The sequence below is a fragment of the Rousettus aegyptiacus genome, unplaced genomic scaffold, assembly GCF_014176215.1.
Source record: "Rousettus aegyptiacus isolate mRouAeg1 unplaced genomic scaffold, mRouAeg1.p scaffold_m13_p_3, whole genome shotgun sequence".
Lineage (NCBI taxonomy): Eukaryota > Metazoa > Chordata > Mammalia > Chiroptera > Pteropodidae > Rousettus > Rousettus aegyptiacus.
Window position 1 is genome coordinate 116519335 of NW_023416306.1, and position 19216 is coordinate 116538550.

Sequence of the window (19216 nt, forward strand, 5' to 3'; positions counted from 1 at the left end):
ATATCACCCATGTGCCCAACATCTAGAAGAAATTAATGTCAGTAAATGGAATCACCATTCTAGTTTCTCAAGTTAAAAACGAGGTGTTGCCACTGATTTCTGATTCTCTTACACCCCACCTTCTAAGCTATCAGATAGTCTTACAGGTTTTACCTTGTAAATATATGCCAAGTTGATCACTTCCTCCACCATTACTACCCTAACCCAAGTTCCATCATCCTCACCTGGACTATTTCAATAGATTAACTGTTTTTTCTGCCTCTACAATGGTGTTTAATTATTATCTATGTATTCATCATACAGCAGGGGCAGACGGATCTTTAAAAAATGTAAATCAGAACATAACACTCTCTTGTTCAAAAACGTCAATGGTTTCCCATCACACATAAAATACAATTCTCATTTCTAATCTTAGTTCATAAGCCCTTTTATGATCTGGTTCTTTCCTTGCTCCACTGTCTTCTTGCTGTGCCTTGAACATGCTGTGTTCCTCCTTTAGAACCTTTGCTCTTGATAGTGCTTGTGCTTGTCGTTCACTTCATTCACAACTCTATTAAAATGTCACCATCCTGGAAAGAAGCTCCCTGGCAATTCTGTCTATAAAAAGTCTCACGCACTGGTCTGTCTCTAGCCCTTTACTCCGGCACTTCAGTTTTTTCATAATATTTTTCACTACTCAATACTTTGAATTTATATGTTTATTATGGTCTCTCATCTCTGTAATCTAAATTCCATAAGGGCAGGGACTTGATCCAAATTCTTATTAACCACCAACGGAGACCAGAAACACCATTACTGAAAAGGGCTATAAAATAAGAACTTGCTTACTGAAAGGACAGTCTTAAGTGAAGCTAAAATATATAATGAACTGTGCCAAAATTCTCATATCTGGGCACAAACTTGACCTAAGAATTCTTTCAGGCTTAGAAATGAAAGTGTACTACGATTGGTACATTAAAAAAAATACTAGCTTATTATTAGTTTTGATAAAGTGTTTTATATGGTCTCAACTTTAAAATCTTAGACCATACTTGTTGATTTTCTAGAAACAAAAGAGACAAATATAATCAACCACACGGGAAAATTCAAGTGCCTAATAAAAATGTTATATATAATTATTTCAGATTCTAAGAATTTGAAGAGACTCAGTTGTAAGGATCAGTCTAACTTCAGAATTATTACTCTGAAGCATCATATTCTTAAAGACATCAGGAAAGAAGGTGCTGAATATTCTTTTAGAGAATAATTTACATGTTAAATAATCCTTATTTGGGGAACTAGTGTGCAAAAAAGGCTTATAGACTCATGAGAATTTGGAAAGTCATTATATTATATTATGATTTATTTTATCTTTGTCTTCAGGTGTATAATTAGATAAGACTTTGGAGTCAGGTCTAGGTTCAAATCCTGGGTCTGTCTTGGGATAAGTTACAACTCCTCATAGTCTCCAATTCCTCACCTTTAAATAGGAATAACAGCACCCACCTCATTAGACTATTTTGGATATTAAAAATAATAGAGCAAGCCTAGAAGTGAATCACTTAAAAAAAAATAAAAGATAAATCTTTCTGATGCTGCCTTCTTCCAAAAAGATGACATTCTATGTACCAATATGCTGAGTAGGAGTCAATTTCCAAATTAGGTTTTCTAATGAAATGGAATAGTAAAGATAGAGCAACTACTTATTGACCCTGCTTGCTAAACCTATTGCTTTTGAATTCTTTTGTCGTGGAAACATATTTAAAGTGTTTATTTTATCGACAAAAAAATTTTCTTTAGTGCAACTTAGGTCATCATTACAAATTCAATGAGTTTAAATAAACTAAAATAACAACCATAGTACTGTTATCATCATGTAGAAAATAAATATACAAATAAGTTTTGCAGTCATAAAAAATGAATAAAGTTGCTTGTTAAACTCCATTTACAGATGGTCAGAATATAAACTTAGTCTAAATGTTCAAAAACTATCCAAAGATATATGATGAGTCAGGTGTTTTTATTTACTTTTATAGTTAACATTTTGTCTGTGTCTCCAATACTACAGCATTTAGATCTTCAGAAAAGCAGAATTAAAAATTATACTACAAAGACCTTTAGAGAAACGAAAACTCCAAACGGCAACTCTGATTGTGGCAAGGGACTATATGAAAAGACTGAATCTTATTTCCATCTTTTCTTCTGTGAATGCTAAGATAGAGATCAAAGTTCTATTACAGTTGGAAGTTTTACATACAACATACAGATTTAGGTAAATGAATATAGCAGTTGTTTTAGAGACCAAATATTGAAGCTAATTTTAATCATATTTTTAAGTAGAATACATTATGAAATGAAAAAGTATTAATTACTTTAAATAGCAAAAAAAAATTAGTAACTTAACCAGAACAGGCACAATGAAAACATTAGACAGCTTTCCATAAAATTAACCAAAACATATATTAAAATATACCTGTTTATCACTCGAGGTTGCAAAGGAATAATGGGGATCACAGTATTGCACAGAGACTTGCAAAGGGGGCAAAGATATTCTCCACTCTCCAAGTCGAAAAGGTCAACATGAATACGCTGCTGAAAACTCAGCTGTACAGCTTCAAAATATCTGCAAAATTCCAAGACATTGGTCCATTCAGAACTATACGTGTATCTTTGCTCTAATCCAAGTGAGAAAAATCTGAAATTCGTGCTTCAATAAACATCTTTAAAATAGACATGCAAAAATACATGTTATAATTATCAAAGAAACATGATGCCCATCTTTCGGGGGAAAACTGGAAGATTCATCAGGGTAGAAAAAAATTTTAAATAATTTTACTGAATCCTAACTGTCTCCTGCCTCAACATCATGGAAATACAATGTAGACACTACTTCCCTCAGTTTTCAATGACCAACTGAAGTAATCATTGACCATTATAGGAAAATTATGTATTTTAAATGCAATGCCAAAATAGTGAACCCTATACAAAAGATTTCCCAGGAATTATATTTCTGGATTTTTATTGCTTCCAGAGAGAGGTAGGACTAGAATTTCTTGTTCTATTCTATCTCAAAGGTACTTTTTACTCTATGCTTTGCTTTGAGAAGAATGAGATTTTTACAAAGATTACTGTTTATTTTACACACACAAAAAAAAATGATCGAGAGCAATTAATTAGTTTGTGGAGAGCAAGTACAAAGAAATAGCGAAAATTTTAAGTTTATAATTTTACATACCAATTTCTAAGGGTGATAATATAACGAGTATCATGAAAATGAAATTAGTAATTAAAACTGCTTCAATTACTCAAATAAGAAAGAAGGAAAGAAAAAGGCATGAAAATCATGCCTTTAGTGAATGCCAATATTCCTAGTTTCTTTCAAGAATGTGTCAGAAAGACAACTTACTTCTGCCAGCACACTGCATGCATTACATGACCACAGCTTCCTGTATAAGTTCCATATGCTAAGTCTGGATCCATGAAAAGTGGGTCCAGGGTTTCTGGTATAAGAAGACAAAAAATAAGAGATATGTATTCACCTCTCCCGCAGTCATAAAAAGGAAAAAAAAAAAAAAAAAGGTTATCAGGTCTAAAATTCTAACCATAAACTTTCTAAGGAATGTCTAAGAAAAGTACCACAATATCATGACAGCAGGATATATATTCTTAACAGAAAGTAAAAACAGGAAAATATAAAACTAGACTTCCAGGTATGATTCTAAAATTAGAATGAATTAATGACAACTTTAGTTCTTGTTATTTACATTTTTATTTTTAACTTTAGGTTTAAGTTGCATTATCTTGGCTGTTGAAGTAATTTTTCTATGACTCAAGCACAATTTACTTTTGTAATTTTTAAGAGTAATTTGGGTAACTAAAAGGGGTATTTAGTGTTGTTATAATCTACTGGATAAAAACACAGATAGATTCAAAATGTGGTTTCATCACTTATAACTCATGGCTTTGTGTAAGTTACTTAATTTTTCTGCGCCTCAGTTTCTTCATCTATAAAATAGAGCCAGTATTGGTACCTAATTCACAGGGCTGTTGTAAAGATTAAGTGAGTAAATATACAAGAAGCACTTAATCTGTGCCTGGCACATGGTAAGTACTCAATAAATGTTAGCCTTTTTAAATCAATATTATCATTCAAAGGGTATTTTAAAAATATAGCAGCTAACTCCTGATGTGATGTAAGAAATACATTAGCTAATTAGTATTCCTGCCAAGAAAATGTTTAACATGAACCTAATCATGAGGCAACAATAAGACAAATCCACAATGTAAGAAACTGTATAAGACAACTGGCTTGCATTCTTAAAAAAGTTGTCATGGAAAGAAAAAAACACAAGTGACTATTCTCAATTAAAACAGACTAAAAGAGCCATAAATAAAGTGATACATAAAACATGTCTGGATCTTAAAGGGGAAAAAAAAAGTGTAAATATTAGGGATGAACTGTCATAATGCCTGCATTCTACTTTCAAATGGTAGAGCACAGAAGAAATAGGGAGAGGAAGTCGGGAGTGGGGAGGTGGGATGCGAGGCAAGGAGAGAGAGAGAGCGAATGAGCAGAGAGAGGGACCAAGAACTAATAGAAACTGAAATAAAAAAATAAAACAAAGGAGCCAACATGGCATGTAAAAATCCAGAGTACATTTTACATGGCTTAACTGTGACCTGACCAAAATAAGGCTAAATACAATTCCACTCTGAAACTACTTTCAGACAGTATTTTTTCTAATTACGTAAGTATGAAAAGAAATGCTCAAAAGGATATTTATTAAACAATACATACCCCCTGAGAGTTCTATGGGTTTTCCCCTGTGCTGGGTTAAGGCAGTGGATCTCTGGACACAGGCCGATAATACCATGGCATTATTTTCTATTTTCACCTCTTGTTCTTCTTGGCAGAGGATACATGTCAGCACCACCCTTTCAGTAACACATGGACCCCGTTTAGGACCCAAAGCAATTCTAGAGTAGTCACTGATTGCTGGGGTGCTACCAAGAGAAATGACCAGAAATGAGGACACATGTTTTGGTCACTTGTCTTTATATTTTGGTAGATTTTAAGTAACTATAGGGCAAAAACTTTAAGGATAAAAACAAATGAAAATGATATTTAGCAATATTAGCTTAAAATCATTCCCCCTGATTTTTCTGGCTTTTACCAGTTAATTTGCTTATTAGAAAATACATTTTGTGTTGCTAAGTGCAAAAAAAGCAGATCATAAAGTAGAATGCATGTTATGATTATACTTTATTTTACCAGGAAGCTGGGTTATCTGTTTTTTTTTTTTCTTCCCCTGATTATAAAAGTAATAGAGGCTTATAAAGAAATTATGGAAAATCTAGAAAAGTAAAAAAAATAAAGAGTATTATACTCTCACAACCCACAAATAATCACTTACATATTTCTTTTCAATCTGCTTTCTATTTAAGATTATATTACATATACAGATTTACATCCTGCATTTATTCACTTATATCTTAGCTGTTTTCTCATGTCATTAAATTTCTTCAGAAACATTATTTTTAAATAGCTGCACAGTACTCCTACTATATGTGCCATAATGGTTTATCCATTCCCTCTTATTAGGCATTTAAGTTTCTATTTTGAAAGCTATTAAAATAAAAAAAAAAACAACACTTTAATAATTCAGCAATTCTTACAATCAATGTGTACAATAATACAATAAATAATAACAAATATTTATAAAGCACTGATTTTGATGTGAGGCACTCTTTCAAATACTTTACATTATTTTAACCCATTTAATCTTTCAAATAATCCCATGAGGTAGGTTATTATTGTTACCTCCATTTTTCAGATGAAGAAACTGAGGCCTAGAGATGAGAACAGACTTACTTAATGACTCCATCACTAGGAAGGAGCAGAACCATGATTTGATACAAGTGACCTCACTTCAGAGGCCACATTCTGAACTACTCTACAATACTGCCACCTCTCTGTGCAAGAAACTCCCTGAAATGTCCTAGATCATTCAAAAAACTGGAAATAACTTAAATTTTCACTGTCAATATGAATAAAATTACATAATACAGAATACTACACAGTTTTTAAAAGGTAGGTCTCAGCTAGGTGTGGTACAACCTTCTAGGCATTCATCAATGTGTGGGTAGGTTTACTTTTTAGTTATCATGAGGACTAAGGGACACTACTGGAATTTAGTGGATGAGGGGCCAGAGATGCTGAATGTCCTGCAATTCACAGAACATGAAAAAGAATTGCTGCCCAAATGCCGAGACTGAGAAAAACTGAGAAACGCTTTATATGTAAGCACATATATAGATTTCTAAGACACACTATTGAGTGAAAATGGGAAGTTAAAGAATGATATGCACATAATACCATTTATGCAAATAAAACAAAAGGCTAAATGACAGTATGTGATTTCTATGGATACATATATTTGTATGTGATAACATAGTAAAAATTCTGATAGAACTTATAACCAGAGTATCTCTGAGAAAGGGCAGAAAGGGGATCCAGCATTTGGGCCAAGCTGAAATGGAACTTCAGCTCTAACATTTGAGTTTTAAAAAAATGTATTAATATAACTGTGTAATTAAAATTTTGTTTTTTAAAAAAATGTAAGAATATATTTGTGACCCTGGGATAGGAAAAGTCTGCTTAAATTGATACAAAAAGTTACAATTAAAAAATATGAGTAAGTCTGTCTTTATCAACACTGAAACACTTCTCTATGGCTAAAGTTCATAATTAATGTTAAAGACATATGGATAAAACATAAGAAACATGCAACAAAGTTTAGTATCCACAATTTTAAAGGACTGCTACAAATCAATAAAGCACCAAATAGAGATGGGCAAAGGATAACAACAGGCATTTCCAGAAGACAAAATGTAATAGGCTAGCGAACAATCATATGAAAAGATGTTTGACCTAGTACTAACTAGTAATTAGGGAAACTCAGACAGGTACAAATTTATAATTTTGATTATATCTAATATTTTCAGGTACTGATAGTATTAAGTATTGCTGAGAATGAAGAAAACAGGCACTCTCATACACTGTGGACAATGGGGCAGTATCTATTAAAATTTTAAGTAATAATGACCCAGCCCTTTCACTTATTTGATTTCATCCTTGAGAAGCACTTATACAATTGTATAAGGATCACACAAAAAAATCTTTTCTAATAAGGGAAAATTGGAAAATAAGGGGAAAACTACTTAAATGTCCAGAATTTGATAAATAAAATATTGTGTGTGTATGTGTATTCACACTGTGGGATATACTATGCAGCAGTCATAAAGAATAATGTAGAATCCACACTATAGATCTATGTATACTGACATGAAAAAATTTATAAGACATAGAGTGGAAAAGCAAGCTGCAAAACAAAAGGTATAGTAAAATAAAAATAAATCACTAAAAAAACAGAACAAGACTCATTTTTTTATGTACACATGTTTATAAATGCAAAGGAAGAGGTCTAGAATAACAGTTATTTATAGCAATGGTTGTCTGTGGAGAAAGATCAGGAATATAGAGGATGGACAATTATTTGAATTGTTTTTCAATGAGAACACATTCATAATTTTATGTGTGTAATCAATCAGGCAATAAAAATAAATAACAAAAGCATTAAAGGTATTACTTAACTCTCAATGCACTTTTGCTTGCATCTTATTGTTTGGATAAATATACAGTAGTCTCTTTTTCATTACTTTCTAAATGGTACATTATTAATATGTAATATTTGAGGGTTGGGACTTTTTGCTCATTGCTAAGTTTTGAATTAATTTCTAGTTTTATTACTATAGCCAATCAAAAATAGCTTACCTGGATATCTTTTTTTTCAGTCTTTAACATATATAGTATTTATTCTTTGTAGTTTTTGTTAGCATACTCAGCTTCAGGATTACAGACATACTATATAAAGTTTTTATTATTATTGCAAAAGTACAATTTCCTAAAAGTATCCACAACACACATTGCTTTAAAGAGCAGCAAAGGCTTGTTTTAAAAACAAGCATAGGAAGTATTTTCAATATTTTATATTGGAATGCCTTTCAAAGTACTATTATTTTGCCTCCTCCCTTTTCTCATTGTACCTATATAACAGCCAACAAACCATGGCTCTCAGAATGTTAAACGAACTCCCCAAGGGCATACCACAGTTAGGAATCAGAAAATCAGATTTACTGATTCCCATTGCAATGGGATATCAAAGATTGTAACTATATGCACTATCTTCTTTCTCTTTAAGAAAAAAAGAAACCACCTAATATAAACCACCTTTTTGAGAAGGATTTTTTGAATCTGTAAATTACAGTAACTTTTATCAGAAATCATAAAATAGAATATATGAACTGATATACAAATGTGTATCTAAAAAATCTCATGTATATAACAGTATATAACCATTGATTTCTATTTTTTCTGTTCCCATCTTCTCAGCTTTTTGAGAAAAAAAGGTTCCCAACAAACTTTATGGAGCACCTGAACTATTCATCAACATAAAATTATATTCAATAAGTACCTTAGAGCCTTCACTGTCCCCTTCCTACCTTAAAAATAGTGTAATTTCTCTCACTATAAAATATATTTTGGGAAAACATTACTTAGATTGAATATGTAATTTTTCCTCAAAAAAAAAAAAATTGAGTTGCTAAATTTTAGTTAGTTTTACCTCTCTTCCTCCATAATAGAGTCTTCTTTCCCAGACATTTCTGATGTACTGTCATACATGAGTTTGTGAGTTTCAATGAAGTTTTTCTGTAAGGCAGACATCTGAGCCATGATCTTCTGGCGATGCAGCCTAGCAGCTTCAGCTTTTCTTTTTCGTTCTGCTTTTTCTTTGTCATGAGTAATCTGGGTATTAAGAAACCACAAAAATTAGGTAAGAGCCATTGTTACAATTTACATATACTGATCATTCAGGCAAAATTTCCTAGAGTAAGAGTCTGATAAAATTGATTACACTACCCCTTAAGCCTAGATGCAATCTGATGCCTCAGAATTAGCATACAGGTTCTATCACATCACACAACTAATTGCTTCTTTGGTTATTTCAATAATTTAACATAAAGGCCAAGAACTTTAAAAATCTAATAAATTGTCTTTTATACTCAATGCAAGTACAATAAGAAAAAATTAATAAAATGAAAACTTTAAATCATTTGTTGAAATCATTTAATCACTGATATTTAATCAAGTCAGGCTAGCTTGATAATGCCTAACAGTTGCTTCTAGATGCATTGTTAAAACTGAGAATTTTAGCAATATTAATGAGATGTACTGGAATCTTTATTGTTTATTCTAACACTTAAGCCCACTGTTCTCCTTTTGGGAAGGATAGTTAATAACCATAAGTAATAATATTCTAATAATTTTAAGATTAAAACATCAAAACTTGATTCATTATATTATGGAAATCAATGACCTCGATATTACTTTATTTCACTGAGTCTAAGATATCACTGAGAATGCTGCTAATTAAGTTATAAGGAGCCATTAATTGTTAAGACATATCCCAATTTCAGATATAAAATTAATATGGTTATTTCCAATAGAACTCTATTGCACATTAATTTCCTCTGATTTTTGAAAAATACATGTCTTATATTGGATAACTACATGTTGAGTACCACTAACCCCTACAGCACAGAAACGCAATGAACAAAGGAAGACAGACATCTCACATACTTTACAAGAGGTTCCTTCTAACAAAAATAAGCAGCTCCCCTATACTAGCAAAACTCAAAGACAGAGATAAATGTCACCATTATCATAATGTTATTACCTCATCATTCTTAATAGATTCTGATCCTGAAGTAGTTGCTACAATTAAACAAGATTTTTCTCTTAATCGCTTCACTGTGTCAAACATCTGAAAAAACAAATGAAATGATAAAAGAAGATTCAATTGATAAGAAATAGAAAACTTTATTAACCTGATTTTTCCATGATGTCTCCAAATGTCTTTGACTTAAACTATTTTTATATGTATATAGGTATACATGTGTGTATAGATACACACACATGCATGTGCGTGCATACACACAAAGTGACTCTTGACTATGACAAACACCTCTCCTAGTCGATTAGCATCCAGCTGAGGAGGTTGTTATAGGTAGCAAAATCAACTGATACAGTCTGCAGGTGTGACCATACCTCTGCTTTTGCCAGGGAAAATAAAAATATTTTAAGTCTTTATATTTAAATACAGTTTCATAAAAAGCGCTTCTGCTATATGTACAGTTTCCTATCTTCCTTTTTCACTTTATCTTTGGAGATGTTTCAACAACACTTATATCATTCTTTTTAACAAATACCAAGGTTTCGGCAATATGATTGTATTTCCAAGAACGTATTGATATTTTGAAGGAGCCTCAGTCTCATGTGGAAAAACCTCCCACAAGGAACTTACAACACAAAGTCATATTAAGCATTTGGATAAAATACCTAATGTTTCTAAGAGCAGACACTTGTGCTTTTTGTATATTTCAACAATGAACTGTGGTATTTTAGAAACTGAATTTTCAGGATTAGATCTCCCAATTAATAAAAACATGTCTGTAGGATATAAATGTTGTACTAAATGACAGTTCAAATTACTTTCTTAATAAAGTAGAATAGTTAACTACTTTTCTATTTTTAAATGATTATGTTGGTAAATTAACACAAATACTAAATATTCATGAAATCTACGTTAATGGAAATCTTAACATCATTATCTTAGTTACATGTCCAATTAAGTTTGCGTAAGAACTGTCTCTAAATAATAAAAAGGGCTGACTTGTTGAAATACAAATCAGTACAAAGATCTCTAACTGATACGAATGTGGAAAATAACCAATCTATAGTCCAATAACCAAACAGTAACTAGCTGATAACATCAGGATATTTTAATAAATACAGTGAAGGGAAACTACACAACCTTGACTTCTTGTTTACAAGTGTAGGGTTTTCAATTAAAGTAACATTTCTGGCCTCACTTCCTAACCTTTATTCACTTCTCCCCAAAGGCACGGCCATCCACCCAATAGTTCAAGCTCCAAATCTAGGAGTCATCTTTGACAACTTGACTCTCTTTATCCCCATTCATTAAATCTATCAGCTACTTCTATAGATTCTACCATCAAATTATACCTGATTATACCATCAAATCAGTCCAGCTTCTCTCCATTCGCATCCTAGTCAAGGTTACGTTCATTTCTCACCAGGATTACTACAACAGTCTTCTCATGGTTTCCTTGATTTTACTCTTGTCCCTATAATCCATTTACCCCACAACAGATAAAGTGATCTAGTAAAAATATAGAATGTCACTTAAAACCCTTCAATGGCTTCCCACTGAACTCAAAAATAAAATTTATCACTTTATTCTGACCTGTAACATTCTATATGGCCTGGATCCTGGCAGCCCCTCTGACCTTGCTGCCTACCTTTCTCTCCTTCCCCATCACTGTATGCCAATCAGGATGGCCTTTCTGGCCACCTTAGATCTTTTGCTTTGCTATTCCCTCTTTCCAGAGTACTCTTCCAGATTCTTGTAAGACTGGTTTCATGTCATTCAGTTCCAATGTCACCTCCTAAGAGAGGCTTTTTCTGATTACCAATCTAAAGTTACCCCCATTCATTTACTGAATTATCCTGGTATTTTCTTGTTTATTGTCTGTTATCTCAAGTAATACCTACGCTGCATGATAGCAAGCACCTTATCTGCCTTGTTTGGAGTCTAGAAATAAGCACAACAAGTAATACACATTTAATATGTCCAACCGAATAATAACACAAATGAATTCATTTTAATTCCTCCACTAAAACATGAGAAAAATAGAATTACTAACATGAAAATACAGGAGCTAGCATGAAAATCAGTAGTAAATGACCTGACAAGTGAAAAAATATAGTGATATAATTTTAGAGGCAAGAGAGAATTCTTAAATAATTAAACAAAGATATAATCAGTTTCTTTTTCAGGTTTACCTGTAGTATCCATGTTATCATGTCCTTTTGGCCTTCTAACTGGGGAATTCCTTTGAGTTTTTCCAAAAGCATTTGTATATTCTGAGCATTCATGACTGAACTTCCTAATCCTTTTTAAACACAAAAATTACATGTCATAAATATATATCTTCATAATTATACATAAATTATAATTTATAGTTAATGTTATTCACATTGAAAACCAGAGTTTGCAATTGATCCCTTAACTACATTAATTTTTCAATGAAGAATCTGCAATTACATGAAGCACTAAGTACTAAAACTTGAAAAACTTGAATTACTTTCCCTCTTATACATTTTCTCCTGGGGCTGCAAAGTGAAAGCTACCCTTAATTATCTGTCTCTTGCCTTTCCTCCACATGGCTCACTGTCTAGTAAAATGAAAACCAAAGCTCCAAAAATATGAAAGTGGGAACTGATATATCAACAAACTGAATAGGTTTATGATGTCTTAAGAGATCTAAAAAATACAGTGTGTAAATAGAAAATGAGATGCTTTTCTCTTCTTGGTTTTATAATCAATATACCTGGAATTTGCTTTGAAAAAATTCTTAATCAGGTAGCACTTAATAAAAATCTAATCTAAACTTATCTTGTTCTTCCAGGTTGAAAACAGTGAAAATTGAACACATTATCATTCACTCAGACTAAAACATACTTGATGCCTTATGATAAAAGTCAAATGTCACTTCTTCTTCAGGAGCTTTCTGAAGCTGTTGCTTTTCTTCTAGTAAGCCCAATGCCAGAATATGAAATGCCTAAAGGAGAAAAACATGAGAAGATCTTTAAAACAGTGCTTCTTTAGGTAAATATATTTTAAATGGAGATATAAAAATAAGCAATCTGACAGGCAAAAAATGGATAAAGATTATGAAAGAAATGCTAAAAACGCATATGAGAAATCTTCAATTTCACTTAAAATTAAAGAAACATGGGTTGACAAGGACTTTGAACTTAAAAGATGATTTTATGAATTTGACCTCAAAGGCAAGGGAAAAGCAAAAATAAATGAATGGGACTACATTAAACTAAAAAGCTTCTGCTCAGCAAAAGAAATTGTCAAGAAGGTAAAGAGAGAACCATCTGAATGGGAAAATATATTTGCAAGCAACACCTTCAATAAGGGCCTAATATCCAAAATATACAAAGAACTCATACGACTCAATAACAACAACGAAATGATCCAATCAAAAAATGAGCAGAGGACCTGAACAGACACTTCTCCCTAGAAGACAAATAAATGACCAACAAATATATGAAAAGATTCTCAACTTCGCTAGCTATTAGGGAAATGCAAATCAAAACCACCATGAGATACCTTCTCACACCTATAAGAATAACTATAATCAACGGAACAAGTAATAACAAATGCTGGAGAGGATGTGGAGAAAAAGGAACCCTCATACACTGCTAGTAGGACTGCAAATTGGTATAGTCACTATGGAAAACAGTATGGAGGTTCCTTAAAAAATTAAGAATTGATCTACCATATCATCCGGCAATCCCTCTACTGGGTATATACCCCAAAGACTTGAAAACTCATATTTGAAAAGATATTTGCACACCAATGTTCATAGTAGCATTATTCACGGTGGCTAGGACATGGAAGAAACTGAAATGTCTTATGATAGATGATTGGCTAAAGAAGCTGTACATATATACAATGGAATATTACTCAGCCATAAGAAGAGATGAAATACTGCCATTTGCAACAACATGGATGGACCTCGAGATAATCATGCTAAGCGAAATAAGTCCAACTGAAAAAGTTGAAAATCACATATCACTCATATGGGGGATATAAACTTAAAAGCAACAAATGAACAGGACAAAGAGAGATTCAGGGACATGGACAATGGACTAGTGGTTACCAAAGGGTAGAGGAGGGAAGAGGGTAGACATGGTCAAGGGAGTCAAATATAGAGGAGTTGGGGGAGGGTGAAGTGGGTAAAGGCGATCAAATATATGGTAGTTAAAGGAAATTGGACTCTGGGTGGTAATCACACAATAGAATATATAGATGTCAAATTATAATGTACACCTGAAAATTATATAATTGTATTAACCAACGTTACCCCAATAAACATAAAAAAATGTTAAAAATAAAAAAAAAATAAAAGGGGGTTTAAATATCATCATCCTACTTTTTACCTATTAGAATAGCCAAAAATTTAACATTTAGTAAAATAAAGAACTGGCAAAAGTGCTGGGAAACAGGACTTTCCACCACCCTGCTGATAGAAAAGTAAATCGATGGCCAATTTTTGGAGGCCAATTTGACAATATCTATCAAAAATGTAAAGGGACAGACCCACTGCTAGGAATTAGTATAATAGATACACTCAAGTATGCAAAGATATTTGTACAAGAATGTTTATTTTAGTGTTCTTTGCTATACAAAGACCTAAAAACAATCTAAATGTCTATTTACAGGAGACTAGTTATATGCAGCTATTAAGAATGAGGTAGACCTATATGCACTAATGTGGAATGATTTCCAGAAGATACAAACCTTTAATAGTGCTTATCTCCTAGGCAGAGCACTGGGGAGCAGGGAGAGAAATTTTAACTTTTGATTGCAAATATAGCTATGGTGTGAAATTTTTTACTGCATGCATTTTCCACTGTTATAACAAAAATTGAGATACACATACAGTATGGCAGCATTTATCCTCTAGCCCAACAACGGCCAAGGAAAAAAGAAAATTTAGTTAGGCAGGTGCTAAGTAAATATTCAGTTATAGCTAACAAAGGTGACATTGAATAATTTCTCTGTAACAGTATCAAGATAAAATAGCTGCTTCCACTTAATGATCTAATTCTCATAACAATTCTTTGAAATAATTATAGTTATACCTATTTTACCAATGGGGAAATGATTTTTTCCTCCTAAACAGGAACTGGGGCTAACCCAAGATTCAAGCCTAGACCTGTCTGTCTTCAAATCTTTATTATACTGTCTCCTCATAATACAAGTGAAATAAAAAATACAGAAAATTATGATGCAATAGTAACATGCCATTGATTATTAGGAAGAGCAGCCATTTTAAAAAAATGAAATGAAACAAATAAATATATGAATGAATGACAAGAGTAAGGATGCTAAAAACATGAGAATATAGTCACTAAGGAAATCTGTATCACACCTAGGCTGTTTTTAATGACCCCCAGGTCTCAGGTGCTCTAGTTGTGGTTCTGACTAAAGTTAGAAAGTTAGACCAGGGATCTTCTTCAGACCCCCATGAACTCTATGAGGTGAGAAAATATTTAAGGTATACGTACCATCTGGAGCATCCCTTCAGTCCACAAGTTAGAATCTGTGTCTAATGCCCATTCAAATATGGTCCTGAGAATGTACATCATGATATCACAATTTAGAAGATTGACCACTTTGCTGAAAGCAGGGCAGAATTCAGGAGGTGGTGGTGGTGGTAATGCTATAGTGGGTAGGAGATGGATAGTAGAAGAGACAAACAGGTACATCTTTATTTATCTGGATTATCCTACATGCTAAATTTCAAATGTCAAAATCATATATTACATGCAAAAACAACATATAATTTCTGTTACCTTTAAAGCACTGAAAACATCAACGACAAGGGAAATGTAAGTCACTCTATCAATCACCCAAAATAAATTCCATTTGCTATAAATTTAAAATCCTATCATCACTGACATAGGCCATATCTTAATATGTGTACAGAAAACAAAAGATTCTTTGCATTTCCAGTAGTCGCCCACTCTCAATAAACAATAAAACACTATATGCTTGGCTGATAACAAAACCACAGAAAATGGTCAAAATGAGTCAATTCAGAATCTCACTTTTTACCTTCGTCTTTGTTTTCTTGTTTTCTCCTTTTCTTCTGCATATGTTCAGCCTATATATATATATTTAAAAAAAAAAAAAAAAAAGGTCTATCTTTAAATACACTGCTTGACAAGCATGAAACAAATGGAATACTTTGAAGCAGGCAGGTAAGATCCACCAACCTACCTAAATATTTTATATACTAAAATGGGTATTCAAAATGCTACTTTGTTCCAGAAACAAAATGGCTGTCCGAGGTAAGGCCACTGCAAAACAGATTGGTAATATCCCTCTTCAAGAATTTAGTTCCCATTCAGTCAGCAATATTTAGCTAGTGTCTATTTTTGATATAATGGAGAAAATGTAAATATTGTCTATTTACTAGATAACAATTAGTGATTCAATTTTAATTTTTTGGGTGAGATAATGGTCTTTACTAAGGAACCAGTATGACACTACAGAAAAATAAGGAATTTTTCAGTGGAGTTAGAAAGCATAAAGCATTTGAGGTTTATTTTCTGAAGGATACCTTTCCTACCTTGCTATGTTGTGTTTTGGAGTAATGATAAAAGTACATATTGAAGTCTTTCAATGATTCGTCTTTCAGTTCATAAACTCCATGACCTGACACACCTGGTTTCCTAAATAAACAGAAAATACAGAGATGAACTACAGTGTTCTGAAAGTACAGACTACGAAATAAGAACCTAAAAACTAATCTAAAAGTCAAAATCTAAAGAAAGCTATTATATCTCATTCGGTTTGCTTAAACTGAAATGATAAATTTCATTCCAACAGTAAAACTAAAGACCTACACTGTAAGCTTAAAGTCCTGAGCTACATGTCATAATTACATAATTACACAAATCTGAGGAAGTTTATTTTATACTACATATAACTCATCCAATGCCCTTCTTAAAGCCCGAAGGCTTCTTTATTAGCCTCTGAAGCCTAAAGGTTACCTGTTAACTAAAAGATACTGCATTATCTAAGATCAAATCTAAAATGGTAGTGAGACATCATATCCTCAGCAAATTGTAGATGAAGATACAGTGTTGAATCCTCTATACTGCACTATAAGGAAAAGCACCAAGGCCAAAAGGAGTACACCATATTTGCTCTATACATTCAAATAGCTTTTGGTTTCTATTTAATTATATAGTGAAATGTTTCATTAACATTATTAGTGCATTAAAAAAGCTACCTTCTATTTTGAAAGCTATTTGAAACTAGTAATTTATCTATAAATATAATACTATGACAAGTAGAAATTCACTGCCAGCATCAATTTTTTAAATTTCAAGAATTAATCCACTTAAAATCTTATTTCCATTTTATATATCTCAAAGAATCAAAGGACTGTAAAATACTGTTTTAAACCTACTAAATAAAAGTCTAAAATTAGTATGTAAAATAAAAATTAATAGAATAGTTGTAGTCATGGCTTAGTTGATGGGAAAAAGACTAGTGGAAAAGTTTCTTTGTCACTATCTAAATCACCTAATATCACAAATGGATATTTCCCATTCATTTGCCAAAAATATTCATTTCTTCAACAAACAAATACTAAGTGCCTACTGTGTGTTCCTTGTTCTTCTAATCTGAACTTCATCCTGTTCTTGGGAGTGCAGGCAAGAACTTCAGAGCTTCTACAAAGTATCCAAAGCATAAGAACAAATATCTCTAACTCTCAGAATAAACATAAAGTACTTACTTAAATGTGGCTACTTTGTTTATGACATTCTCTAAGCCAGTTTCATTATTTTCCTGTTGAAATAATATTTTTGTCATTTTTACTTTCATGTAATAATTTTTTCTTATCTTATTGTGAACTGAAATACATTTTCGGCAACATTCCTGAAGCACTTTGCATACAATAAAAAAGATCAATTTTTGATATAAAAAATTTGGTCTAAACCCAATTAGCTTTGTTTGGTGATATCAAATTCTTAACAAAGGTTATGACCTATGTATAAATTGCTTAAGGAAAAAATTTTATCGAAGTTTGTCCTCACATGCATGTACACACACACAAACCACACATTACCAATAGTTCAAAGAAAAAGAACTTTTCTTTATGTAGTATATTCATTATCCACATCATTTAAGCACATGCCCATGATGTACTAACCCCTAAACCAAGTAACAAAATAAATAGGATGTACAGCAAAACACATATGCAGATGTCCAAATGTATTCTGGCTTTTACAATTACAATATTTTTTTTTTCTGATTGACTTGAACTTTTCTTTGAACAAGGATTTTTTTTAATAAGGTCATTTAAAATCAGGATAAGAATCTAGTCAAAATACTAAACTAAGATCATAGAGTCCTATAAAAATTAAAAAATTTAGACTCCTTTTTAAAATAATGTACTTGGTGTAGGCAGTAAAACGTTAGGGTATGCACTAAAGAATTTTATTTTTTGCAAAGTATGATATGCCTATCACTAGCAGTATGTGAAATTACTTTAGTGGCACACAATTATGTAGTTTTAAAATTCTGAATAGTTATTCCCTTATTTTCATGTGTAGTTGTAAAAAAATAATCCAGAACATTAAGCCTACTATTTCACTGCTATTATTGCTTATAAAGATGTTAAGGAAACTATAAGTAAATTGATTTTAAAAGGTATTCATAATTATAAAATTGGTGAATAGATATACAAAAATTATGAAAGTGATATGCCAAATGGTTACGATTTAAGAATCAGTTAACAATGAAACTGAAACTAGACTTATGGAATGGTCACTTTGTAAGGTATAGCAATGTTTAATCTATGTTGTACACCTGAAACTAATATAATAAGTCAACTGTAATTGGAAAATAAATTCATTTTTTAAAACAATGAATGGAAATAGAATTAGCAGGGAAAACAAACAATAGTCAAAGTCTATCTCTATTCTACTTCTCTGGAAACCCCTGATAGTACAGGTAAATCTAATTCTCTTTTAAGAATCATAGTATTCTAATTCATAGTTAAATCTCAGGAGAAAAAATATGAGACTCATAATCTTTAGGACTATTATTTAAATATCTGTATATATAAAAACATAAATATCACCCATGGGAATGTACCCCGCAGACCTCCAGTTAAAACAGAGGTACTAATGCAGGCTCACTCTTGGAGACATGGAAAGACATCCAACTTTGATTAGGCTAGCCAGCAGTCTAGGATGCATCACTTAACCTTCTCCCCTCCCTCCTTCACCTGGAGTCATACTTGAGTCACGGTCTGATGGCTCCGCCCCATCCCCCCCCATCCCCCTCACCCCCTCCACCCCCCGCCAGCTTTTCCTAGCTTCCTCACCATTTTCTCTCATAGGCATTGTTCCTAATAAAGTCTTAAATGTTTTTATTGTGACATTTGCTTTTCAGAAGACTTCGACTAACACACTAACCAAATAATCTCAGTGTTT

General features: G+C 32.3%; 1 protein-coding gene across 3 annotated transcripts in view; it reads right to left on the minus strand.

The window, feature by feature from the left end:
• The window catches only part of UBR1 (ubiquitin protein ligase E3 component n-recognin 1), a 108204-nt gene that overhangs the window by 30766 nt on the left and 58222 nt on the right, over positions 1 to 19216 (minus strand). For all 3 annotated transcript variants that reach the window (XM_016144950.2, XM_016144948.2, XM_016144949.2), the window contains exons 23-33: positions 17512 to 17564; positions 16336 to 16438; positions 15819 to 15867; positions 15269 to 15423; positions 12645 to 12744; positions 11966 to 12075; positions 9777 to 9863; positions 8664 to 8845; positions 4778 to 4983; positions 3386 to 3479; positions 2453 to 2602 (exon numbers count right to left, since the gene is read on the minus strand). In XM_016144950.2, coding sequence (XP_016000436.1) covers positions 2453 to 2602; positions 3386 to 3479; positions 4778 to 4983; positions 8664 to 8845; positions 9777 to 9863; positions 11966 to 12075; positions 12645 to 12744; positions 15269 to 15423; positions 15819 to 15867; positions 16336 to 16438; positions 17512 to 17564 — 1289 coding nt within the window. The remainder of the gene's footprint in view (positions 1 to 2452; positions 2603 to 3385; positions 3480 to 4777; positions 4984 to 8663; positions 8846 to 9776; positions 9864 to 11965; positions 12076 to 12644; positions 12745 to 15268; positions 15424 to 15818; positions 15868 to 16335; positions 16439 to 17511; positions 17565 to 19216) is intronic.